General features: G+C 46.3%; 1 protein-coding gene across 1 annotated transcript; it reads left to right on the top strand.

Moving 5' to 3' along the window:
• Positions 1-578: 578 nt before the first annotated feature.
• On the top strand, positions 579-27,418 carry LOC122929435 (epoxide hydrolase 3-like). Its single transcript, XM_044282995.1, has 8 exons — positions 579-636; positions 8,057-8,311; positions 8,425-8,510; positions 8,979-9,136; positions 9,222-9,350; positions 11,665-11,768; positions 11,875-12,023; positions 24,673-27,418. Exons 2-8 carry the CDS (start codon positions 8,069-8,071, stop codon positions 24,905-24,907), a joined length of 1,104 nt encoding a protein of 367 aa, XP_044138930.1. The 5' UTR covers positions 579-636; positions 8,057-8,068; the 3' UTR covers positions 24,908-27,418.

Raw genomic sequence — 27,418 nt, 5'->3', positions numbered from 1 at the left:
CGCCATTCATTCCATAGCGCTGTACATATGATAAGCGGTGCACATACATAACAGACAATTGTACTAATCATAAACAAGATGAGTTACAAACTGGTACAGAAGGAGTCATTTGCATTGGCCAGTGCACTATGCACCAGTTTTTAGGTATTTCTATATGTCACTTAAAATAGAGGACACTGCTTAAAAAAAAAAAAGGATGAAAACTACACAGCTAGAGATGACCTGTCACCATGGCAACAGAAACCCTGGAGACAATCAGTGCAGCTAAATGTGTACTGCACTACCTAGAAAGAGCAAAATCCTGGCAGAGTGGCAGGCTCGAGCTCAATCTCCACTGGACAATCTACTTGTCAATCAAAATGATTGACAATCGTCAGCACCTATAGAAAGCGAGACCGGCAGCCAATAACCGTACGCCCTCTGTTTAACCCCGCCCGCGTCATGGAAACGCCGCTCTTCGGCCAAACCTCAAAAGCTTCTACCTACCTTGCTGGCGGTTCCAAATCAACCAATAGAATACCTCCAGTGTCAGATAGACAGCGCTCTTATCCAATGGCTGACGGGGAAATCGGTCAATGGGCGGGTCTTGTGAAATGTCCTTTGTAAAGTGGCCGTGTGAAGGAGACGACGCTACAGGTGATGTTGGCTTGCTGGGTGTAACTCTGCATTGATATAGAACGGTGGCAATGTATAAAATGTGTGTCATTAGTAAAACAATCCCTGACAGGAAGACAACTAAAAAGACCAGGCTCTAGTTGTGTGATGTCACTTTTTGTGCTGTTGGGGGGTCACATGATGCGCTTTTGGTGCGATATGTTGTACATGGCGTTTCCCCCCCCCAAGACCATTGCTATGAGTGGAAATGTAGAACAGGTTAAATGTTGTAATATTTGTATTGATGTCAATGAAGGTCACCAGTGTCAGATGCCATGCAGGCTGCAGGGCTCACCTTTGTGCCAGTTGTGTAACTTAAAGGGTTATTCCGGTTACATCAAGTTATCCTCTACAAGAATTAACTATTAGATCACTGATCATGAGAACACGGGTTCCATAGCCCCTAAATCAGAGGTTGACAGCCTCTGGCACTCCCGAATATGAAGAAACTACGACTCCCAGCATGCACATGGGCTTGGCTATTCTCATAGAAGTGAATAGAGCATGCTGGGATGCGGGAGGTTGCTGATCCCTGCCCTAAACGGATGGAGGGGCAGGACGAGCATGCACATTGCCTTTCATTAATCTCTATGTCGAGCGCTTGTACTCGCCGCCATAGAGATGCATGGGGCCACACGTCACATACTCCATCGGCCCTGTTCATAGGGCCCAGTTCTTGTTATAATCAGTAGGGATGTCATCGGTTGAACCCCTAAGTTCTGATAGTGATCTCCTATCCTTTGGATGATGATATAACCAAAATATTCCTTTAAAGGGGGGGAACTGTGGGGTCATTTCTCAAAATGGTGTAAAGTAGAACTGGCTTAGTTGCCCATAGCAACCAATCAGATTCCACCTTTCATTTTCCAAAGGAGCTGTCAAAAAGGAAAGGTGGAATCTGGTTTCTATGGGTAACTAAGCCAGTTCTACTTTACACCAGTTTGAGAAATGACCCCTTTAGTTCCTATCCACAGAATAGGGGGTAAGTGTTTGACCACTGGGATATTCAGCAATCTCAGGTTTTGTGTGGTGGTGACTCGGCGACATCACCCCCCTCCATGCCATCAGCTCCCCCCAGTGCCATCAGTCCTCTGTGCCACCATCAGCTCCCCCCAGTGCCATCAGTCCTCTGTGCCACCATCAGCTCCCCTGGTGCCATCAGTCCTCTGTGCCACCATCAGCTCCCCCCAGTGCCATCAGGTTCTTCATGCCATCATTTACTCCCCCCACTGCCATCAGCCCCTTCCATGTCATCAGCTCCCCCCTAGTGCCATCAGTCCTCTGTGCCACCATCAGCTCCCCCCAGTGCCATCAGGTTCTTCATGCCATCAGTCCTAATGTCACATAGCGTTCGGTCATAATGCACGCTTATGTGCCCTATGTCCTGACCATGTGTGTACGTCAAGATACAGTGCAGCAAGGTGCAGGCCATGGAGCGTGAGTAATAGAGAGCGCCTCACTCACACTCTGTGGCACAAACAAATCCTCAGTGCAATAAATTTGCATCAAGGATTTTTCGAGTAATCATTGCAGCCCTAGTGGCCACATATGTCCTGTGCTGTGCCAATCTACTCTGTAAATGTATGCACTGCACGATATATAGCGATTACTAGGCATTGCAAAGAGTGAAATTCACAGAAGAAATCCGCCACATACCGTAAATTGATATGCTGTGGATTTAGACTGTGCGCCGCAGATCTATTTCCACGAGGAAATCTGCAGATCTATTTCCACGAGGAAATCTGCGCAATAGCAGAGTAGATTCTGATTTAAATCAGTTGACCGCTCCGGTGGACGCCTTTGCTGTGTATTTCCGCGTCAAAATCGGTGTAAAAAAAAAATTATTGTGTGAACATATCCTAAAAGGAAGTTCCCACATCTTCACTTAAAGGGGTTGCCCCACGAAAAATATTCTACACTTTTCAAACCCTTATTTCTTTGTCCTGCTCACTGAGATGGCCGCACATGCTCAGTTTCATCCTTCAGCTGTCTCCTGAGCTGTGATAGGGAGAGCTGAGACACGCCCCCTGAGCTGTGATAGGGAGAGCTGAGACACGCCCCCTGAGCTGTGATAGGGAGAGCTGAGACACGCCCCCTGAGCTGTGATAGGGAGAGCTGAGACACGCCCCCTGAAATGTGATAGAGAGCTAAGACATGCCCCCTGAGCTGTGATGGGGAGAGCTGAAACACGCCCCCTGAGCTGTGATAGGAAGAGCTGAGACACGCCCCCTGAGCTGTGATAGGGAGAGCTGAGACACGCCCCCTGAGCTGCAGCAGAAAAGACACTCCCCTTGATATAAATCTAGCAGAGCAATGAATGTGGAGATCTCTGGATCCATGTTCTAGCTGTGTTAGAAAGAGGTTGTCATGTACTACAGTCAGATCCATAAATATTGGGACATCAACATAATTATAACATTTTTGGCTCTATACACCACAACAATGGATTTGAAAAGAAACAAACAAGATGTGCTTTACCTGCAGACTGTCAGCTTTAATTTGAGGGTATTTACATACAAATCAGGTGAACGGTGCAGGAATTACAACAGTTTGCATATGTGCCTCCCACTTGTTAAGGGACCAAAAGTAATGGGACAATTGGCTTCTCAGCTGTTCCATGGCCGGGTGTGTGTTATTCCTTCATTATCCCAATTACAATGAGCAGCTAAAAGGTCCAGAGTTCATTTCAAGTGTGCTATTTGCATTTGGAATCTGTTGCTGTCAACTCTCAAGATGAGATCCAAAGAGCTGTCACTATCAGTGAAGCAAGCCATCATTAGGCTGAAAAAACACAACAACCCCATCAGAGAGATAGCAAAAACATTAGGCGTGGCCAAAACAACTGTTTGGAACATTCTTAAAGAGAAGGAATGCACCTGTGAGCTCAGCAACACCAAAAGACCCGGAAGACCACGGAAAACAACTGTGGTGGATGACGGAAGAATTCTTTCCCTGGTGAAGAAAACACCCTTCACAACAGTTGGCCAGATCAAGAACACTCTCCAGGAGGTAGGTGTATGTGTGTCAAAGTCAACAGAAGACTTCACCAGAGTGAATACAGAGGGTTCACCACAAGATGTAAACCATTGGTGAGCCTCAAAAACAGGAAGGACTAGATTAGAGTTTGCCAAACGACATCTAAAAAAGCCTTCACAGTTCTGGAACAACATCCTATGGACAGATGAGACCAAGATCAACTTGTACCAGAGTGATGGGAAGAGAAGAGTATGGAGAAGGAAAGGAACTGCTCATGATCCTAAGCATACCACCTCGTCGGTGAAGCATGGTGGTGGTAGTGTCATGGCGTGGGCATGTATGGCTGCCAATGGAACTGGTTCTCTTGTATTTATTGATGATGTGACTGCTGACAAAAGCAGCAGGATGAATTCTGAAGTGTTTTCGGGCAATATTATCTGCTCATATTCAGCCAAATGCTTCAGAACTCATTGGACGGCGCTTCACAGTGCAGATGGACAATGACCCAAAGCATACTGCAAAAGCAACCAAAGAGTTTTTTAAGGGAAAAAAGTGAAATGTTATGCAATGACCGAGTCAATCACCGGACCTGAATCCGATTGAGCATGCATTTCACTTGCTGAAGACAAAACTGAAGGGAAAATGCCCCAAGAACAAGCAGGAACTGAAGACAGTTGCAGTAGAGGCCTGGCAGAGCATCACCAGGGATGAAACCCAGTGTCTGGTGATGTCTATGCGTTCCAGACTTCAGGCTGTAATTGACTGCAAAGGATTTGCAACCAAGTATTAAAAAGTGAAAGTTTGATTTATGATTATTATTCTGTCCCATTACTTTTGGTCCCTTAACAAGTGGGAGGCACATATGCAAACTGTGGTAATTCCTACACCGTTCACCTGATTTGGATGTAAATACCCTCAAAATAAAGCTGACAGTCTGCAGGTAAAGCACATCTTGTTTGTTGTTCGGTCAGTGATTTCCATCAGTGATTGTGAGCCAAAACCAGGATTGGAGCCTCCACAGACATAAGGGAAAGATCTGCACCTGTTCTATGTTTGGGTTTTGGCTCAAAATCTCTGACTGAAATCATTGATCGAACTCGGACTGTGTGAATAAGGGCTTACCCTGCAGATTTTCATCTGCAGAATTGTGTGCGTCACATCCACAGTGTTTTACATCATTAACAATGTGGATATATTTTAGAAAGGAAAAGCCCACCAGATTTTTGATGCAGTGCATAGGCTTAATAATGCATCAGATCAATAGGAAATCCACACGGGACTCTTGCAGATTTTGCCATGGATTCAATGGTGAAGACTCCGCTGCAGAACACACACAGTTGTACCGTTAAAGGGGTTCTCAGGTTTTAACATTTACCACTCTTACTACTAAACACTTAAAGGGTTTCTACCACTTAGGTGTCACATATTTGGCTGTCAGACACTAGCGATCCGCTAGTGTCTGCTCTGGCCAACCATCCTAATATAATTGCTTTTGGGGCGGTGGTTTGGCTAAAAAAACAACTTTTATTAATATGCTAATGAGCCTCTAGGTGCTATGGGGGCGTCATTAGCACCTAGAGGCTCCGTCTACCTTTAGAAACTGCCGCCCCCAGCGCGTCCCTCCAGCCCGCCCATCTCCTCCTGAATGCGATCCTCGTATGTATTCTGCGCATGCGCAGTAAATGTCTGACAGCTTCCCTGCTCAGACATCTCCACTGCGCCTGTTCCTCGGAGCACTATGGCGTCATCGCGCAGGCGCAGTGGAGATGTCTGAGCAAGGAAGCGGTCAGACATTCACTGCGCATGCGCAGAATACATACGAGGATCGCATTCAGGAGGAGATGGGCGGGCTGGAGGGACGCGCTCGGCGGCGGCAGTTTCTGAAGGTAGACGGAGCCTCTAGGTGCTAATGACGCCCCCATAGCACCTAGAGGCTCATTAGCATATTAATAAAAGTAGTTTTTTTAGCCAAACCACCGCCCCAAAAGCAATTATATTAGGATGGTTGGCCAGAGCAGACACTAGCGGATCGCTAGTGTCTGACAGCCAAATATGTGACACCTAAGTGGTAGAAACCCTTTAAAGGGGTTATCCTATAATTAATGTAAAAAATGAAAATCAGACATCATATAGTACATAATAACTTCTTTCTAACAGAGCTAGAACCAGCCCTGTACCTCGCATGGATCCAGAGATCTCCTCATTCATTGCTCTGCTAGATTTGTATCAAGCTGGCAGCTCAAAGGGAGTGTCTTATCTGCTGCAACTAAGGGGGCGTGTCTCAGCTCTGCCTATCCCAGCTCAGGGGGCGTGTCTCAGCTCTGCCTATCCCAGCTCAGGGGGCGTGTCTCAGCTCTGCCTATCCCAGCTCAGGGGGCGTGTCTCAGCTCTGCCTATCCCAGCTCAGGAGGCAGTTGAAAGATGGAACTGAGCATGTGCGGCCATCTCAGGAATGTGGACAGAGAAATAAGAAAAGAAACCAACATCCGGTGGTGCTGTACCAATAGATTTTAATGAATAACTCAGTGGCTATAGTACATTTTTAATTACATGCCATTATAAAAGTCTTTAGATCCAGGTGCTGGTTTGCAAACTGTAGAATATTTTTTTTTGTGAAACAGCTACTTCAAAGGGAACCTGTCACGTTGAAAATGGTGTCTGAGCTGCAGGCAGTATGTTATAGAGCAGGAGGAGCTGAGCAGATTGATGTATGGTTTTATAGGAGAAGATTTAGTAAAACGTGTATTTCATTCATGTATATCACTGCTCATTCTATCAGTGATTGACAGGCTGCCCTCTATGAGGGGGCGGTCCTATCAGTGATTGACAGGCTGCCCTCTATGAGGGGGCGGTCCTATCAGTGATTGACATGCTTCCCTCTATGAGGGGGCGGTCCTATCAGTGATTGACATGCTTCCCTCTATGAGGGGGCGGTCCTATCAGTGATTGACATGCTTCCCTCTATGAGGGGGCGGTCCTATCAGTGAATGACAGGCTGCCCTCTGTGAGGGGGCGGTCCTATCAGTGAATGACAGGCTGCCCTCTGTGAGGGGGCGGTCCTATCAGTGATTGACAGGCTGCCCTCTGTGAGGGGGCGGTCCTATTAGTGATTGACAGATCTCTATATATAGTCATAGAGGGCAGCCCGTCAATCACTGATGGAACCGCCTCCTCAGAGGGAAGTCTGTCAATCACTGATAGGACCGCCTCCTGGACTTCAAACTCCAGAATGAGCAGTGATATAAATGAATGAAATACACGTTTTACTGAATCTTCTCCCATAAACCCATACATCAGTCTGCTCAGCTCCTCCTGCTCTATAACCTGCTGCCTGCAGATTATTTAGCATTTTCATGGTGACAGGTTCCCTTTAATGTGGAATGACTGCGTTACTTTCCATATACAGCTCGGCCACCGCTGCAGTCTGTAATCACAGCCTGTTGATGAGGACCGCAGCGGCAGTTCTGGAAACCGCAGGGAATTAAGGGGTGATTATTTGATCTCTTATGATCTGAACACATTTAGGGGCACTGGGCAGGTTTTCCTTTAAGTGACTCTGCACACAGTGAGTAGGTGATGTATAGCGGAGAGCTCCGACGTATACCACTGAGTAGATATACAGTGGCATGCATAGCGCATTGTGGAAACTGCACTCTTTTCTCTGTATAGGAAGGTATACCGAAGCATACCACCCCCAGCGAGACCAAAAGGATACCCTTTTGGACTCTGGTGGATGCAGCCCTATGGATATGCTTTACACCAGAGATCGGCAACCTCCGGCACTCCAGCTGTGATTAAACTACGACTCCCAGCATGCACACTTGCTTGGCTGTTCTCGGAACTCCCATAAAAGTGAATGGGGCATGTTGAAATTTGTAGTTTTCACAGCAGCCGGATGTTGCTGACCCCTGCTTTACACATACCCCGGGAGTTATTCCCAGCGCCTAGAGCTCAGATGCAGCTTGAACTGGGCCACAGGAGCACACATGTATGTATTTGCTGCTTGCATAATCCTAACAGCCAGGGTTATCTGGAATCATAGTAGCCTAGTCTCCCGGACAGTGATGGCTAACCTCCGGCACTCCATCTGTGGTGAAACTACGACTCCCAGCATGCTCCATTCATTTCTATGCAGTTCTGAGAACAGCCGAGCAAGTGTGCATCTTGGGAGTTGTAGTTTTACCACCGTTGGAGTGCTGAAGGTTAGCCATCATAGTCCTAGGGTACCCTGGATTCTCAGCAGAACAAGGACGTCTTTCACAAAGGCTGCCACCAGGGGGGGTTGCTCTATATGCGTTTGCATTGCTCTCATTGACTTCAATGATGTGGTTGGCATGTAGGAAGGGGCATTGGTGAATGTGACCAGTGAGTGCATGTGATGGAGAGCAGGCCTTGGAAGTATCTCACAATTGTCTTTTGGTCACAGACTGGAGCAGCAATGCAGTTTTATGTGTCTCGTCTCCTGCTGATGGTGACCCGGGCTGCTCTGAAGGTATCCGGTCTCCTATTCTGGATCTTAGTCTATGTAGCATCTCTTCTGTCAGCAGCGTCCTACTTGCCTGATGCCCTGAGGCTCATAGCCAAGGGACCGTTTAGGGCATTTTGTTGGAAGCCACGTAAGGCCGCCCCAGCCTGCCTTACAAGCAGCAAGCATGGACAACATGGACACATCCGCATCAAGGTAAGAGCTTGCGTGATGTTTTCCACTGATGAAGGTGGCATTGTGTATGTGAATGTTCTCCACGGGTTGATGATAAGACTGACTAATGCATAACCTATTCTTTGACTTCCCAGAAATCTGGGATACGTTTCCATTACGTGACGTCTGGAAAAAAGGGGAACCCATTAATGCTTCTCCTGCATGGCTTCCCTGAGAACTGGTAATGTCTTCCAAGTCATGTCTAGCTGTAGGTTTAAGCATGAAATAACTTATCATGTACTGGATCCTGACTTCCAGCCTGTGTCATACTCCAGAGCTGCCTTCATAATTCTGTTGGTGTTCATTAGAAATGGTCAACCATCTTGGTAAAAGACACACTTCTGACACCTGAGCTTCTACAATGACGGTCTTCACCAGGATGATACTTGTCATAATGCGGATAACCATAGAAAGCTATGTGTGGACATGGAGACAGCAATAGCTGCTTGGAAGATTTCAGCTCTGAAGCATGCAGAATTGTTGAGAAATTATTATATAAATCTGATGTCAGTCTGATCATTTGGAAAATGTGTCCATCCAGCATCTCTGCTACATGTCTTCATTGGAGAGACACATGTAATAGACTGAGGAAGCTCTTCCCCTTCTATCATTGTACAATCTTCCTCCTGATGCATTCTCATGTTGGCAGGTACTCCTGGAGATACCAGCTGGACGAGTTCTCCCAGGAGTACTGGACCGTGGCTGTGGATCTCAGAGGATTCGGGAGCTCTGACGCTCCTCCTGAACTCCAGGATTACAAGATGGAGACTCTACTGCAGGACATCCAGGATCTCATTACTGGACTGGGTGAGGGTTTTGCATTTCACAAGTCTGATATGAAACAATATGGTTCGGATTTCATTATAAGCGCTCCATGTTCTCTCCCACCCAGGCTACTCGGACTGTGTTCTAGTGGGACACGATTGGGGGGGTACCTTGGCATGGACATTTGCTGTTCGTCACCGCAACATGGTGTCCCGACTGATCGTTATGAATGCTCCTCACCCATCGGCCTTCCATGGTGATGTACTCCTTTTATATGAATCTGTTTTTAAGCTTCTCTTCAGATTATTTGTACCTCCAAGCACATGTAGAATGGTAACATCAGAGGGCACATTGGTGAATGTTTATGGCTGTTGAGTGACTTATTTATTGTTGTGTTGAATTATATGGCCAGTGACTCTCATCTTGTGATAGGAGTGGTAGGATTAGACGGGTTGTCCCATCTGGACATTTATGGCATATTGACTAGATATACCATAAATTTCCGATCCTTCTGGGTCCCGCTCCAATCTCAAGAACAGGGCCCTTGCCATAAGTGTAGAGCAAGCCGTGCATGCGCAGTGTCCCCTTCAATCACTACTATGGGACAAGCCATAGCAATGTATGGCAAGACACGGGACCAGTTCTTGGGAGGTGGGACATACATCTATTGACATTTATAGCATATCTTTTACACCATAAATTCTCAGATGGGAATACTTCTTTAAATACTGTTTCATCTGATCGGTTGGGGGTCCACCTCCTGGCACCGTCATCATTCAGCTGTTAGAAGGGCCTCTTCTTCGGTCTGTGACGTCACATCCATCGATCACATGGTCCTTGTGCAGCTTGGTCCCTTTCAAGTAAATGGGATTCTGCTGCAGTACCAAGCACAGCCACTATACAATATATGGCGCTGTGCTTGGTATAGTATGAAGAGCGCGCAGTGCTCATTTGGGTTCCGTAGCCTATTCAAACTACTGATTAACGGGGGTGCTCTCAGTTGGACCCCCATGATCAGGTATTGATGACCTATCCTGAGGATAGCTTACCATTGTTTCATTGCTGGACAACCTTAGTATATAATGATACTATTATGTACTGTGCAAAAAATTTAGGCAGGTGTGGAAACATTGCTGCAAAGTAAAAAATTGAAGTCTTAATAGTTTATTTTTTTAATTAAATAACGAAATGCAAAGTGAATGAATGAAAGAGAAATCAAAATTCATTCAATATTCGGTGTGACCACCCTTTTCACCCTTCAGAACAGCATCAATTCTTCAAGGTACACTTGCACACCCTTTCTGAAGGAACTCGGAACTAAATTTGTTCCAAACATCTTGGAGAACTAACCACAGATCTTCTGTGGATGTAGGCTTGCTCGAATTCTTCTGTCTCTTCATGTAATCCCAGACAGACTAGATGATGTTGAGATCGGGACTCTGTGGAGGTCATATCATTACACTGAAGATAGTTCTTGATGACATCGGCTGGATGTTTGGGGCTATAATCCTGCTGCAGAATATATTTGGAACTTCCCTGATGGTATTGCATGATGGACAAGTATTTGCCAGTATTTCTCAGCACTGCCAATGCCATTAATTCTGAGCACATTGCTAACTCCATTTGCTGGAATGAAGCCCTAAACTTGCAAGGAGCCCCCACCATGCCTCACTGTTGCCTGCAGATACTCACTACTGTACCGCTCTGCAGCCCTTCAGTGAACGAACTGCCTTCATCAGTCCATAGCACCTACTGCCCAGTCTTTTGGCCTTGTTTCCATGTTGTAGGTATGGCTTTTTTGCAACAATTTTTCCATAAGCACCACTTCTGGCTAGACTTCTCTGAACTGTAGATGGGTGTACCTGGGTCCCACTGGCTTCTTTCAGTTCTGAGCTCATGGCTCTGTTGGACCTCTTCCGGTTTTGAAGGGAAGTAAGCATGATTTGTCTTTCATCTGCTGCACCAAGTTTCCTCGGCAGACCACGGCATCTTCTCAGCGTGGTCAGGATTTGGACTCGTACAGAAAACCATAAGGCTATAGTGCCCGTATTGCGGTCCGCAATACACGGGCACCAGTCATGTGCACTCTGTGCTGCGGATGCAGACCCACAGTCTTAAATGGGTCTGCGATCAGCAAAATATGACAAAAGATGGGACATGTCCTACCTTTGGCGGAGCAGAGGCACAGATCAGAAGCACTTCCGTGGGTTTTTAGGTCTGTGCTTCCACACTGTAAAAGATAGGATATGTCCTATATTTTTCCGATCGCGGATGCATTTAAGTCGGTGGGTCCTCACCACAATATGGGATTTACACAGCCGATTCCCATGTATTTGCAGTCCGCAACAAGGGCACGATGACCATACGGTAGTGTGAATGATCCCTTAATAGTGTCCTGCATCTTGTAATACCATCAGGGAGGCATCGGATTGGCTCCAAATTTATTCTACAGTAGACCTACTATCCCAGACATGCAGTCTTAGTGTAAAGAAGACCACACCTGCCCAAAACGTTTGCACTGTACTGTAGGTATTGCTTTTGTCTGACATTTAATGTTCTTCTCTCCTTAGATTATGTATTGGCTCATCCATCCCAGCTCTTCTCCTCCCGTTACGTCTTCCTTTTCCAGCTGCCAGTCCTTCCTGAAATCCTCCTGTCACTAGCTGACTTTGAGGTGAGCGCTTCTTGCTGATGGCCCAACTGACTGTCCAGTAGTTTCAGCGGTGACCGCATCTAAAAACTAACATGGTAAACTTGTTTGTTCTCATTACTTCCGACAGTACATCCGGAAGCCCATGGTAGATGCCAGTATGGGGATCCAAAACGAGGAGCGGAAGCTAAGCAAGGAAGAGATAGAGGCCTTTGTATACTACCCCTCCCAAAAAGGAGCCTTAACACCTGCCCTTAACTACTACAGGAACTTGTTTGGGTGAGAATAACAAGGATTTGAACTTAAAGGGGTATTCTGGTTATTGAAAGTTATCCTCTATCTACAGGATAACTATCAGATCAGTGGGGGTCCTACTGCTGGGGCCCTCACCGATTACAGGAGCGATGGTCTGTACCCAATGGAGCCCCCCCCCCCCCTAAAATAGACAGAGGGGCCAGTTGGTAAACCGTGCCGTCTCCATTAATTTCCATAGATATCAGAGTACCTCACGATCTAATAGTTATCCCGTATGTTGTGTATAGGGGATAACTTTCTGTAACCGGAATACCCCTCTAATTAAATGATACAATTCTGTTTGCCTGCAACCACAACTAGGAAAACTCTCCATGTTTGGTTTTTCCGCTGCAGTTGAATGCTATATCTGTGTTAAAGGGGTATTCCTGCATTAGACAATTTTAGCATATTCACAGTTTATGATAATTGGGGCAGGACCCACCTCTGGGACATGCTGCTATCTCCACAATAGGAACAAGTGTTCTTGGTCGTTTCCATGACTCCCATAGAAGTCAATGGAGAGACATAAATGACAACCTCTCCATTCATTCTCTGCCTGACTGTGCCAGGATGGGGACAGAAGCGGGACCTGCATCGATCAGACATTTATGGCATATCTACAGGTGGGGGTTACCTCTTTAAGAGATGCAGATGATTGGGTGCTCTTAGATATATTATGACACTTAGAAGTGCAGAATTTTTCACTGTAAAGTAAGAAAATGCAGAACATATGATGGGGCTCTGATTAACATTACGTTTTAATGTAATATGCTGAAACTATTCTTCACTTCTTGCATATATCTACCGTTTTTTTGGCCCTATAAGACACACTTTTTTTCCCTCCAAAAGTAGGGGAAAAATGTCAGTTCGTCCTATCGGATGAATACTAATGAGTAGGGATGAGCGAACTCGAACTGTATAGTTCGGGTTCGTACCGAATTTTGGGGTGTCCGTGACACGGACCCGAACCCGGACATTTTCGTAAAAGTCCGGGTTCGGGTTCGGTGTTCGTCGCTTTCTTGGCGCTTTTGTGACGCTTTCTTGGCGCTTTTTGAAAGGCTGCAAAGCAGCCAATCAACAAGCGTCATACTACTTGCCCCAAGAGGCCATCACAGCCATGCCTACTATTGGCATGGCTGTGATTGGCCAGAGCACCATGTGACCCAGCCTCTATTTAAGCTGGAGTCACATAGCGCCGCCCGTCACTCTGCTCTGATTAGCGTAGGGAGAGGTTGCGGCTGCGACAGTAGGGCGAGATTAGGCAGATTAACTCCTCCAAAGGACTTGATTAACTGATCGATCTGCAGCTGTGGATCATTGAGCTGCTGATCCTCAATTGCTCACTGTTTTTAGGCTGCACAGACCGTTTGTCAGTCTCATTTTTCTGGGGTGATCGGCGGCCATTTTGTGTCTTGTGGTGCGCCAGCACAAGCTGCGACCAAGTGCATTTAACCCTCAATGGTGTGGTTGTTTTTTGGCTAAAGCCTACATCAGGGTGAAGCTGTCACACCAAGTGCATTTAACCAGCAATAGTCTGTTCATTTTTTGGCCATATACAAAATCAGGGGCAAGCTGCGCCTGTCACCAAGTGCATTTAACCCTCAATGGTGTGGTTGTTTTTTGGCTAAAGCCTACATCAGGGTGAAGCTGTGACACCAAGTGCATTTAACCAGCAATAGTCTGTTCATTTTTTGGCCATATACAAAATCAGGGGCAAGCTGCGCCTGTCACCAAGTGCATTTAACCCTCAATGGTGTGGTTGTTTTTTGGCTAAAGCCTACATCAGGGTGAAGCTGTCACACCAAGTGCATTTAACCAGCAATAGTCTGTTCATTTTTTGGCCATATACAAAATCAGGGGCAAGCTGCGCCTGTCACCAAGTGCATTTAACCCTCAATGGTGTGGTTGTTTTTTGGCTAAAGCCTACATCAGGGTGAAGCTGTCACACCAAGTGCATTTAACCAGCAATAGTCTGTTTATTTTTTGGCCATATCCCAGTCTAATTCTGTCACTAAATCCATACCGGTCACCCAGCGCCTAAATACTAGGCCTCAAATTTATATCCAGCTAAATCTGTCCCTAGTGCTGTAGCTGGGCGAGTTATTTAGTGTCCGTTCAAGCACATTTCTTGTTCTGGGTTGAAATACAATTCCCAATTTAGCAATTTCATAATTTAGTGGTTCCTGCTATATCAGAGCTATTTGAAATCTATCCCAAAAAGGGTATATAATATTGAAGGTGCACATTGGGTCATTCAGAATAACTTCACACACACCCGCTACTGTGTATTTCCAAGTCTAATTCTGTCACTAAACCCATACCTGTCACCCAGCGCCTAAATACTAGGCCTCAAATTTAAATCCCTCTAAATCTCTCGTTACCGCTGTACTGTTGTTGCTGGGCAAGATATTTAGTGTCCGTCAAAGCACATTTTTTGTTCTGGGTTGAAGTACAATTCCCAATTTAGCAATTTCATAATTTAGTGGTTCCTGCTATATCAGAGCTATTTGGAATCTATCCCTAAAAGGGTATATAATATTGAAGGTGCACATTGGGTCATTCAGAATAACTTCACACACACCCGCTACTGTGTATTTCCAAGTCTAATTCTGTCACTAAACCCATACCTGTCACCCAGCGCCTAAATACTAGGCCTCAAATTTAAATCCCTCTAAATCTCTCGTTACCGCTGTACTGTTGTTGCTGGGCAAGATATTTAGTGTCCGTCAAAGCACATTTTTTGTTCTGGGTTGAAGTACAATTCCCAATTTAGCAATTTCATAATTTAGTGGTTTCTGCTATATCAGAGCTATTTGAAATCTATCCCTAAAAGGGTATATAATATTGAAGGTGCACATTGGGTCATTCAGAATAACTTCACACACACGCTTCTGTGCATTTCCAAGTCTAATTCTGTCACTAAATCCATACCGGTGACCCAGCGCCTAAATACTAGGCCTCAAATTTAAATCCCTCTAAATCTCTCGTTACCCACCGCTGTACTGTTGTTGCTGGGCAAGATATTTAGTGTCCGTCAAAGCACATTTTTTGTTCTGGGTTGAAGTACAATTCCCAATTTAGCAATTTCATAATTTAGTGGTTTCTGCTATATCAGAGCTATTTGAAATCTATCCCTAAAAGGGTATATAATATTGAAGGTGCACATAGGGTCATTCAGAATAACTTCACACACACGCTTCTGTGCATTTCCAAGTCTAATTCTGTCACTAAATCCATACCGGTGACCCAGCGCCTAAATACTAGGCCTCAAATTTAAATCCCTCTAAATCTCTCGTTACCCACCGCTGTACTGTTGTTGCTGGGCAAGATATTTAGTGTCCGTCAAAGCACATTTTTTGTTCTGGGTTGAAGTACAATTCCCAATTTAGCAATTTCATAATTTAGTGGTTTCTGCTATATCAGAGCTATTTGAAATCTATCCCTAAAAGGGTATATAATATTGAAGGTGCACATAGGGTCATTCAGAATAACTTCACACACACGCTTCTGTGCATTTCCAAGTCTAATTCTGTCACTAAATCCATACCGGTGACCCAGCGCCTAAATACTAGGCCTCAAATTTATATCCCGCTAAATCTCTCGTTACCGCTGTACTGTTGTTGCTGGGCAAGATATTTAGTGTCCGTCAAAGCACATTTTTTGTTCTGGGTTGAAGTACAATTCCCAATTTAGCAATTTCATAATTTAGTGGTTCCTGCTATATCAGAGCTATTTGAAATCTATCCCAAAAAGGGTATATAATATTGAAGGTGCACATTGGGTCATTCAGAATAACTTCACACACACCCGCTACTGTGTATTTCCAAGTCTAATTCTGTCACTAAACCCATACCTGTCACCCAGCGCCTAAATACTAGGCCTCAAATTTAAATCCCTCTAAATCTCTCGTTACCGCTGTACTGTTGTTGCTGGGCAAGATATTTAGTGTCCGTCAAAGCACATTTTTTGTTCTGGGTTGAAGTACAATTCCCAATTTAGCAATTTCATAATTTAGTGGTTTCTGCTATATCAGAGCTATTTGAAATCTATCCCAAAAAGGGTATATAATATTGAAGGTGCACATTGGGTCATTCAGAATAACTTCACACACACCCGCTACTGTGTATTTCCAAGTCTAATTCTGTCACTAAACCCATACCTGTCACCCAGCGCCTAAATACTAGGCCTCAAATTTAAATCCCTCTAAATCTCTCGTTACCGCTGTACTGTTGTTGCTGGGCAAGATATTTAGTGTCCGTCAAAGCACATTTTTTGTTCTGGGTTGAAGTACAATTCCCAATTTAGCAATTTCATAATTTAGTGGTTTCTGCTATATCAGAGCTATTTGAAATCTATCCCTAAAAGGGTATATAATATTGAAGGTGCACATTGGGTCATTCAGAATAACTTCACACACACGCTTCTGTGCATTTCCAAGTCTAATTCTGTCACTAAATCCATACCGGTGACCCAGCGCCTAAATACTAGGCCTCAAATTTAAATCCCTCTAAATCTCTCGTTACCCACCGCTGTACTGTTGTTGCTGGGCAAGATATTTAGTGTCCGTCAAAGCACATTTTTTGTTCTGGGTTGAAGTACAATTCCCAATTTAGCAATTTCATAATTTAGTGGTTTCTGCTATATCAGAGCTATTTGAAATCTATCCCTAAAAGGGTATATAATATTGAAGGTGCACATAGGGTCATTCAGAATAACTTCACACACACGCTTCTGTGCATTTCCAAGTCTAATTCTGTCACTAAATCCATACCGGTGACCCAGCGCCTAAATACTAGGCCTCAAATTTAAATCCCTCTAAATCTCTCGTTACCGCTGTCCTGTTGTAGCTGGGAAAGTTATTTAGTGCCCGTCAAAGCACATTTTTTGTTCTGGGTTGAAGTACAATTCCCAATTTAGCAATTTCATAATTTAGTGGTTCCTGCTATATCAGAGCTATTTGAAATCTATCCCAAAAAGGGTATATAATATTCAAGGTGCACATTGGGTCATTCAGAATAACTTCACACACACGCTTCTGTGCATTTCCAAGTCTAATTCTGTCACTAAATCCATACCGGTGACCCAGCGCCTAAATACTAGGCCTCAAATTTAAATCCCTCTAAATCTCTCGTTACCGCTGTCCTGTTGTAGCTGGGAAAGTTATTTAGTGCCCGTCAAAGCACATTTTTTGTTCTGGGTTGAAGTACAATTCCCAATTTAGCAATTTCATAATTTAGTGGTTCCTGCTATATCAGAGCTATTTGAAATCTATCCCAAAAAGGGTATATAATATTCAAGGTGCACATTGGGTCATTCAGAATAACTTCACACACACGCTTCTGTGCATTTCCAAGTCTAATTCTGTCACTAAATCCATACCGGTCACCCAGCGCCTAAATACTAGGCCTCAAATTTATATCCCGCTGAATTTGAATACAATACATTGGGCCAAATAATATATTTGTTGTTGTGGTGAACCATAACAATGAGAAAAACATCTAGTAAGGGACGCGGACGTGGACATGGTCGTGGTGGTGTTAGTGGACCCTCTGGTGCTGGGAGAGGACGTGGCCGTTCTGCCACATCCACACGTCCTAGTGTACCAACTACCTCAGGTCCCAGTAGCCGCCAGAATTTACAGCGATATATGGTGGGGCCCAATGCCGTTCTAAGGATGGTAAGGCCTGAGCAGGTACAGGCATTAGTCAATTGGGTGGCCGACAGTGGATCCAGCACGTTCACATTATCTCCCACCCAGTCTTCTGCAGAAAGCGCACAGATGGCGCCTGAAAACCAACCCCATCAGTCTGTCACATCACCCCCATGCATACCAGGGAAACTGTCTCAGCCTCAAGTTATGCAGCAGTCTCTTATGCTGTTTGAAGACTCCGCTGGCAGGGTTTCCCAAGGGCATCCACCTAGCCCTTCCCCAGCGGTGAAAGACATAGAATGCACTGACGCACAACCACTTATGTTTCCTGATGATGAGGACATGGGAATACCACCTCAGCATGTCTCTGATGATGACGAAACACAGGTGCCAACTGCTGCGTCTTTCTGCAGTGTGCAGACTGAACAGGAGGTCAGGGATCAAGACTGGGTGGAAGACGATGCAGGGGACGATGAGGTCCTAGACCCCACATGGAATGAAGGTCGTGCCACTGACTTTCACAGTTCGGAGGAAGAGGCAGTGGTGAGACCGAGCCAACAGCGTAGCAAAAGAGGGAGCAGTGGGCAAAAGCAGAACACCCGCCGCCAAGAGACTCCGCCTGCTACTGACCGCCGCCATCTGGGACCGAGCACCCCAAAGGCAGCTTCAAGGAGTTCCCTGGCATGGCACTTCTTCAAACAATGTGCTGACGACAAGACCCGAGTGGTTTGCACGCTGTGCCATCAGAGCCTGAAGCGAGGCATTAACGTTCTGAACCTGAGCACAACCTGCATGACCAGGCACCTGCATGCAAAGCATGAACTGCAGTGGAGTAAACACCTTAAAACCAAGGAAGTCACTCAGGCTCCCCCTGCTACCTCTTCTGCTGCTGCCGCCTCGGCCTATTCTGCTGCTGCCGCCTCGGCCTCTTCCTCCGCCTCTGGAGGAACGTTGGCACCTGCCGCCCAGCAAACAGGGGATGTACCACCAACACCACCACCACCACCTCCGTCACCAAGCGTCTCAACCATGTCACACGCCAGCGTTCAGCTCTCCATCTCACAAACATTTGATAGAAAGCGTAAATTCCCACCTAGCCACCCTCGATCCCTGGCCCTGAATGCCAGCATTTCTAAACTACTGGCCTATGAAATGCTGTCATTTAGGCTGGTGGACACAGACAGCTTCAAACAGCTCATGTCGCTTGCTGTCCCACAGTATGTTGTTCCCAGCCGGCACTACTTCTCCAAGAGAGCCGTGCCTTCCCTGCACAACCAAGTATCCGATAAAATCAAGTGTGCACTGCGCAACGCCATCTGTAGCAAGGTCCACCTAACCACAGATACGTGGACCAGTAAGCACGGCCAGGGACGCTATATCTCCCTAACTGCACACTGGGTAAATGTAGTGGCAGCTGGGCCCCAGGCGGAGAGCTGTTTGGCGCACGTCCTGCCGCCGCCAAGGATCGCAGGGCAACATTCTTTGCCTCCTGTTGCCACCTCCTCCTTCTCGGCTTCCTCCTCCTCTTCTTCCACCTGCTCATCCAGTCAGCCACACACCTTCACCACCAACTTCAGCACAGCCCGGGGTAAACGTCAGCAGGCCATTCTGAAACTCATATGTTTGGGGGACAGGCCCCACACCGCACAGGAGTTGTGGCGGGGTATTGAACAACAGACCGACGAGTGGTTGCTGCCGGTGAGCCTCAAGCCCGGCCTGGTGGTGTGTGATAATGGGCGAAATCTCGTTGCAGCTCTGGGACTAGCCAATTTGACGCACATCCCTTGCTTGGCGCATGTGCTGAATTTGGTGGTGCAGAAGTTCATTCACAACTACCCCGACATGTCAGAGCTGCTGCATAAAGTGCGGGCCGTCTGTTCGCGCTTCCGGCGTTCACATCCTGCCGCTGCTCGCCTGTCTGCGCTACAGCGTAACTTCGGCCTTCCCGCTCACCGCCTCATATGCGACGTGCCCACCAGGTGGAACTCCACCTTGCACATGCTGGACAGACTGTGCGAGCAGCAGCAGGCCATAGTGGAGTTTCAGCTGCAGCACGCACGGGTCAGTCGCACTACAGAACAGCACCACTTCACCACCAATGACTGGGCCTCCATGCGAGACCTGTGTGCCCTGTTGCGCTGTTTCGAGTACTCCACCAACATGGCCAGTGGCGATGACACCGTTATCAGCGTTACAATACCACTTCTATGTCTCCTTGAGAAAACACTTAGGGCGATGATGGAACAGGAGGTGGCCCAGGAGGAGGAGGATGAGGAAGAGGGGTCATTTTTAGCACTTTCAGGCCAGTCTCTTCGAAGTGACTCAGAGGGAGGTTTTTTGCAACAGCAGAGGCCAGGTACAAATGTGGCCAGCCAGGGCCCACTACTGGAGGACGAGGAGGACGAGGATGAGGAGGAGGTGGAGGAGGATGAGGATGAAGCATGGTCACAGCGGGGTGGCACCCAACGCAGCTCGGGTCCATCACTGGTGCGTGGCTGGGGGGAAAGGCAGGACGATGACGATACGCCTCCCACAGAGGACAGCTTGTCCTTACCCCTGGGCAGCCTGGCACACATGAGCGACTACATGCTGCAGTGCCTGCGCAACGACAGCAGAGTTGCCCACATTTTAACCTGTGCGGACTACTGGGTTGCCACCCTGCTGGATCCACGCTACAAAGACAATGTGCCCACCTTACTTCCTGCACTGGAGCGTGATAGGAAGATGCGCGAGTACAAGCGCACGTTGGTAGACGCGCTACTGAGAGCATTCCCAAATGTCACAGGGGAACAAGTGGAAGCCCAAGGCCAAGGCAGAGGAGGAGCAAGAGGTCGCCAAGGCAGCTGTGTCACGGCCAGCTCCTCTGAGGGCAGGGTTAGCATGGCAGAGATGTGGAAAACTTTTGTCAACACGCCACAGCTAACTGCACCACCACCTGATACGCAACGTGTTAGCAGGAGGCAACATTTCACTAACATGGTGGAACAGTACGTGTGCACACCCCTCCACGTACTGACTGATGGTTCGGCCCCATTCAACTTCTGGGTCTCTAAATTGTCCACGTGGCCAGAGCTAGCTTTTTATGCCTTGGAGGTGCTGGCCTGCCCGGCAGCCAGCGTTTTGTCTGAACGTGTATTCAGCACGGCAGGGGGCGTCATTACAGACAAACGCAGCCGCCTGTCTACAGCCAATGTGGACAAGCTGACGTTCATAAAAATGAACCAGGCATGGATCCCACAGGACCTGTCCGTCCCTTGTCCAGATTAGACATTAACTACCTCCCCATAACCATATATTATTGGACTCCAGGGCACTTCCTCATTCAATCCTATTTTTATTTTCATTTTACCATTATATTGCGATGCTACCCAAAGTTGAATGAACCTCTCCTCTGCCTGTGTGCTAGGCCTAAATATATGCCAATGGACTGTTGCAGTGGTGGCTGACATGAAGCCTGATTCTCTGCTATGACATGCAGACTAATTCTCTGCTGACATGAAGCCAGATTGTCTGTTACGGGACCTCTCTCCTCTGCCTGGGTGCTGGGCCTAAATTTATGACAATGGACTGTTGCAGTGGTGGCTGACGTGAAGCCTGATTCTCTGCTATGACATGCAGACTGATTCTCTGCTGACATGAAGCCAGATCCTCTGTTACGGGACCTCTCTCCTCTGCCTGGGTGCTGGGCCTAAATTTATGACAATGGACTGTTGCAGTGGTGGCTGACGTGAAGCCTGATTCTCTGCTATGACATGCAGACTGATTCTCTGCTGACATGAAGCCAGATCCTCTGTTACGGGACCTCTCTCCTCTGCCTGGGTGCTGGGCCTAAATTTATGACAATGGACTGTTGCAGTGGTGGCTGACGTGAAGCCTGATTCTCTGCTATGACATGCAGACTGATTCTCTGCTGACATGAAGCCAGATCCTCTTTTACGGGACCTCTCTCCTCTGCCTGGGTGCTGGGCCTAAATTTATGACAATGGACTGTTGCAGTGGTGGCTGACGTGAAGCCTCATTCTCTGCTATGACATGCAGACTGATTCTCTGCTGACATGAAGCCAGATCCTCTGTTACGGGACCTCTCTCCTCTGCCTGGGTGCTGGGCCTGAATATATGCCAATGGACTGTTGCAGTGGTGGGTGACGTGAAGCCTCATTCTCTGCTATGACATGCAGACTAATTCTCTGCTGACATGAAGCCAGATTGTCTGTTACGGGACCTCTCTCCTCTGCCTGTGTGTGTGCTGGGCCTAAATATATGCCAATGGACTGTTGCAGTGGTGGCTGACGTGAAGCCTCATTCTCTGCTATGACATGCAGACTGATTCTCTGCTGACATGAAGCCAGATCCTCTGTTACGGGACCTCTCTCCTCTGCCTGGGTGCTGGGCCTAAATTTATGACAATGGACTGTTGCAGTGGTGGCTGACGTGAAGCCTGATTCTCTGCTATGACATGCAGACTGATTCTCTGCTGTCATGAAGCCAGATTGTCTGTTACGGGACCTTTCTCCTCTACCTGGGTTCTGGGCCTAAATTTATGAAAATTGACTCTTACAGTGGTGGGTGACGTGAAGCCTGATTCTCTGCTATGATATGAAGACTGATTCTCTGCTGACATGAAGCCAGATTGTCTGTTACGGGACCTTTCTCCTCTGCCTGGGTTCTGGGCCTAAATTTATGAAAATTGACTCTTACAGTGGTGGGTGACGTGAAGCCTGATTCTCTGCTATGATATGAAGACTGATTCTCTGCTGACATGAAGCCAGATTGTCTGTTACGGGACCTTTCTCCTCTGCCTGGGTTCTGGGCCTAAATTTATGAAAATTGACTCTTACAGTGGTGGGTGACGTGAAGCCTGATTCTCTGCTATGATATGAAGACTGATTCTCTGCTGACATGAAGCCAGATTGTCTGTTACGGGACCTTTCTCCTCTGCCTGGGTTCTGGGCCTAAATTTATGAAAATTGACTCTTACAGTGGTGGGTGACGTGAAGCCTGATTCTCTGCTATGATATGAAGACTGATTCTCTGCTGACATGAAGCCAGATTGTCTGTTACGGGACCTTTCTCCTCTGCCTGGGTTCTGGGCCTAAATTTATGAAAATTGACTCTTACAGTGGTGGGTGACGTGAAGCCTGATTCTCTGCTATGATATGAAGACTGATTCTCTGCTGACATGAAGCCAGATTGTCTGTTACGGGACCTTTCTCCTCTGCCTGGGTTCTGGGCCTAAATTTATGAAAATTGACTCTTACAGTGGTGGGTGACGTGAAGCCTGATTCTCTGCTATGATATGAAGACTGATTCTCTGCTGACATGAAGCCAGATTGTCTGTTACGGGACCTTTCTCCTCTGCCTGGGTTCTGGGCCTAAATTTATGAAAATTGACTCTTACAGTGGTGGGTGACGTGAAGCCTGATTCTCTGCTATGATATGAAGACTGATTCTCTGCTGACATGAAGCCAGATTCTCTGTTACGGGACCTCTCTCCTCTGCCTGGGTGCTGGGCCTAAATTTATGACAATGGACTGTTGCAGTGGTGGCTGACGTGAAGCCTGATTCTCTGCTATGACATGCAGACTGATTCTCTGCTGACATGAAGCCAGATTCTCTGTTACGGGACCTCTCTCCTCTGCCTGTGTGTGTGCTGGGCCTAAATATATGCCAATGGACTGTTGCAGTGGTGGCTGACGTGAAGCCTCATTCTCTGCTATGACATGCAGACTAATTCTCTGCTGACATGAAGACAGATTCTCTGTTACGGGACCTCTCTCCTCTGCCTGGGTGCCGGGGCCTAAATATCTGAGAATGGACTGTTCCAGTGGTGGGTGACGGGAAGCCAGATTCTCTGCTATGGAACCTCTCTCCAATTGATTTTGGTTAATTTTTATTTATTTAATTTTTATTTTAATTCATTTCCCTATCCACATTTGTTTGCAGGGGATTTACCTACATGTTGCTGCCTTTTGCAGCCCTCTAGCTCTTTCCTGGGCTGTTTTACAGCCTTTTTAGTGCCGAAAAGTTCGGGTCCCCATTGACTTCAATGGGGTTCGGGTTCGGGACGAAGTTCGGATCGGGTTCGGATCCCGAACCCGAACATTTCCGGGATGTTCGGCCGAACTTCTCGAACCCGAACATCCAGGTGTTCGCTCAACTCTACTAATGAGCGCTTTCATTATGGTATTTCACATTAGTACAGTAGGACCAGAAAGCAGTGAATAAGCTCCTTGTGCTGGCTTTACTCACCGCTCCCTGGTCGTTTCCTGCCGGCGTTCCACTCTGTGCTGTGACGGGCACACAGCATGAGAACGTAAGCGCGCTCTGTGACGTCAGCACAGTGTAGCAAGAAGAGTTCTGGACCCCAGGAACGGCGGCGGTGGGAACAGGAGAGGTGAGTTGATTCATTTTTTTTTTTGTCTGATCTGAAGCCTAATTAACATTAGGGATCTGAGCTGGGGTCTAATTAACATTGCGGGTCCAATCTGAGGTCTGATTAAAATTGGGGGTCTGATTGGGGCTCTGAGCTGAAGACCGGCACACAGCGTGAGGACATAGGCGCGCTCTTTGACCTCATGCTCTGTGACGTCGGGTCACAGCACAGTGCAGCAGGGAGAGTTCTGGACCCCAGGAACGGCGGCGGTGGGAACAGGAGAAGTGAGTTGATTATTTATTTTTTATTTTTTTATTTTTATTTTTTTTATCTGAGCTGGGGTCTAATTAACATTGGGGGTCTGAGCTGGGATCTGATTAACATTGGGGGCTCTGATTAACATTGGGGGTCCAATCTGAGGTCTGCAGAACATTGGGGGTCTGATCTGATTTTTTTCTTATTTTCCTCCTCTAAAACCTAGATGAGTCTTATAGGCATGTGCGTCTTATAGGGCAAAAAATACATTGTACATAAAGTATATTATTAATATATTTGGTGCAGGCATCTGTCCATCCTGTGTCCTCCTCACAGTGGTACTTGTGTTTCCCCAGATTCTTCCCAGTAAAATCCCAAGATGTTCTTGTGCCCACACTGCTGCTGTGGGGGGAGAATGACACCTTCCTGGAGGCTGCGATGGTTCCTGAAATGCAGCAGTACGTCCATGCCCCACTCCAAGCCGAGATTATACACAATGCCAGTCACTGGGTGCAGCAGGACCAGCCAGAGGAGGTCAACAGGATCATGTGGGACTTTCTAAAACGGGAGATACCTGTGTTCTCACACTGACTGTACATAAGATGTATATACAATGGTTTGTGTGTAGGAGTCTGGTTCTTTGATGTGTATATAGCTGATAACTGCCTCTAAAGCTTGTATATAGGATTCAGCTGTAATGCCCATATTGGATGACTGGATACAGAGATCAGGAAATCTAGCAGTAATGTGTATATACAGTTTCTGGTTCTGATCAGTGTGTGTATATATCATGAAATCTATATATAATAACGTATACAGTGTATTCGGAAAGTCTTCAGACCCTTTCACTTTTTTCACTTTTTGTTATGTTGCGGCCTTGTGCTTAAATTTCAAAAATTTTGTTTACCCCCATCATTCTGCACTCAGTACCCCATAAAGACAAAGTGAAAGAGAATGTTAGAAATTTTTGCCCATTCATTAAAAAGGAAAGACCTAAAAGTATTCAGACCCTTTGCTGTGACACTTGACATTTAGCTCTGAGGGCCTCTAATTTCTCTTTGAGATGTTTCTACACCTTGACTGGAGTCACCTGCGGTAAATGCAGTTGATTGGACATGATATGGAAAGACACGGCCCTGTCTATATAAGGTCTCACAGCTGACAATGTATATCAGAGCAAAACCAAGCCATGAGGAGGAAAGAACTGCCTGTAGAGCTCAGAAACGGGATTGTGTGGAGGCAAAGGTCTGGAGAAGTGGACAAAGAATTTCTGCTGCACTGAAAGTTCACAAGAGCGCTGTGGGCTCCATAATTATTACATTGAAGAAGTCTCGAACAACCAGGACTCGGCCTAGAGCTGGTCACCCTCCAACTAAGTAATTGAGGGTGAAGGGTCTTGGTAAGAGAAATGACCAAGAACCCAATAGTCACCCAGCTGAGCTCCTGTGTGTAGATAGGAGAAACTTCCAGAAGGTCAACCACCAATCTGGGCTTTATGGCAGAGTGACCAGAAAGAAGCCTGTCCTCCTTTAGGAAATGGAGACATTGCATTGAGCATTCTTTCATACAGCAGAAAATACAATTATTGATGGAACCTTTCAGGTACACAACATGGTATTACATACAAAAGGGAAACGGCATCTTGGGTCGATTGCTGTAAGGATGGGAGTATTCCAGTGGCCACAAATATTTGCAGTTATTGTGGTAAGGGGAAGAGGATTTTTGGGATGTTTATATGAATATGAGGATAGAAAATGAACAATTGGTAAGATGCAGACTAGCGATTGTAACTTCTTACCAGAGAATTGACTGTCGGGAAGCTACGTGTGTTCATTTTAATCACATGTATTATTTTCTGTTTTCCTTGACTTTACTGTATTGAAATATCTTACCCAATAAAACATTGTAATAAAGCCTCCCTTCGGTAAAAAACACATGAATGCCCACCTGGAGTTTGCAACAAAAAAAAAGGCACCTATAGGACTCTCAGACTATGAGAAACAAGATTCTCTGGTGTTGTAAAACCAAAATTGAACTTTTTTGCCTCAATTCTAAGTGTCATGTTTGGAATCCCATCCCTACAGTAAAGCATGGCGGTGGCAGAATCATGCTGAGGGAGACTTGTCAGGGTTGAGGGATAGGAGAAAGGAACAACATGGACCTCAGACTGGGATGAAGGTTCACCTTCCAACAAGACACTGACCTGAGCATACAGCCAAGACCACACAGGAGTGGCTTAGGGACAACTCTGTGAATGTCCTTGAGCTCTGACCTGAACCCAATCGAACATCTCTGGAGAGACCTGAAAATGGCTGACCACCGTCCCCATCCAACCTGACAGAGCATGAGAGGATCTGCAGAGAAGAATGGCAGAAGATCTCCAAATCCAGGTGTAGAATTGTGGCCTCATTCCCAAGAAGACTGGAGGCTGTAATCACTGCCAAAGGGGCTTCAACTAAGTCCTGAGAAAAGGGTCTGAATACTTATGTCAGTGCAATATGCTAGGTTTTCCTTTTCAATAAATTAGCAAAGATATCTAACATTCTGTTATTATCACTTTCTCATTAAGGGTTACTGAGTGCAGATTGTTGGGGGAAAACATGATTTTTATTATTTTATTTCAGCCCAAGGCAGTGACTTAAGATAATGTGAAGAAAGGGAAAGGTTCGGAAGACTTTCCGAACACACTGTATATAGAGATCTGAGAACCCAGCTTTAATTTTTATATAAGATTATTGACCCAGCTTGTACGTAGAGATCGGGCCATCACACTACAATGTATATACGGTCACTGAGTATAACTTGTATATAGAGATCGGGCGATCGCACTACAATGTGTATACGGTCACTGAGTATAACTTGTACATAGAGATCGGGCGATCGCACTACAATGTGTATACGGTCACTGAGTATAACTTGTACATAGAGATCGGGCGATCGCACTACAATGTATATACGGTCACTGAGTATAACTGTCGCCGCCAGATCTCTGAGAAGTTCTTCAGTACCTCCTGCATGATGTTCTTTTGTTTTGGTTTCGCTTTGACATCTCTTCTCCCTCTTCCAGCTGTCATCTATTAGCAGTGATTGCCTCCCTTTATA

The sequence above is a fragment of the Bufo gargarizans genome, chromosome 2 (assembly GCF_014858855.1).
Source record: "Bufo gargarizans isolate SCDJY-AF-19 chromosome 2, ASM1485885v1, whole genome shotgun sequence".
Taxonomy (NCBI): domain Eukaryota; kingdom Metazoa; phylum Chordata; class Amphibia; order Anura; family Bufonidae; genus Bufo; species Bufo gargarizans.
The sequence above is the reverse complement of the archived record's forward strand: the minus strand, read 5'-3'. Positions and strand labels throughout refer to the sequence as shown.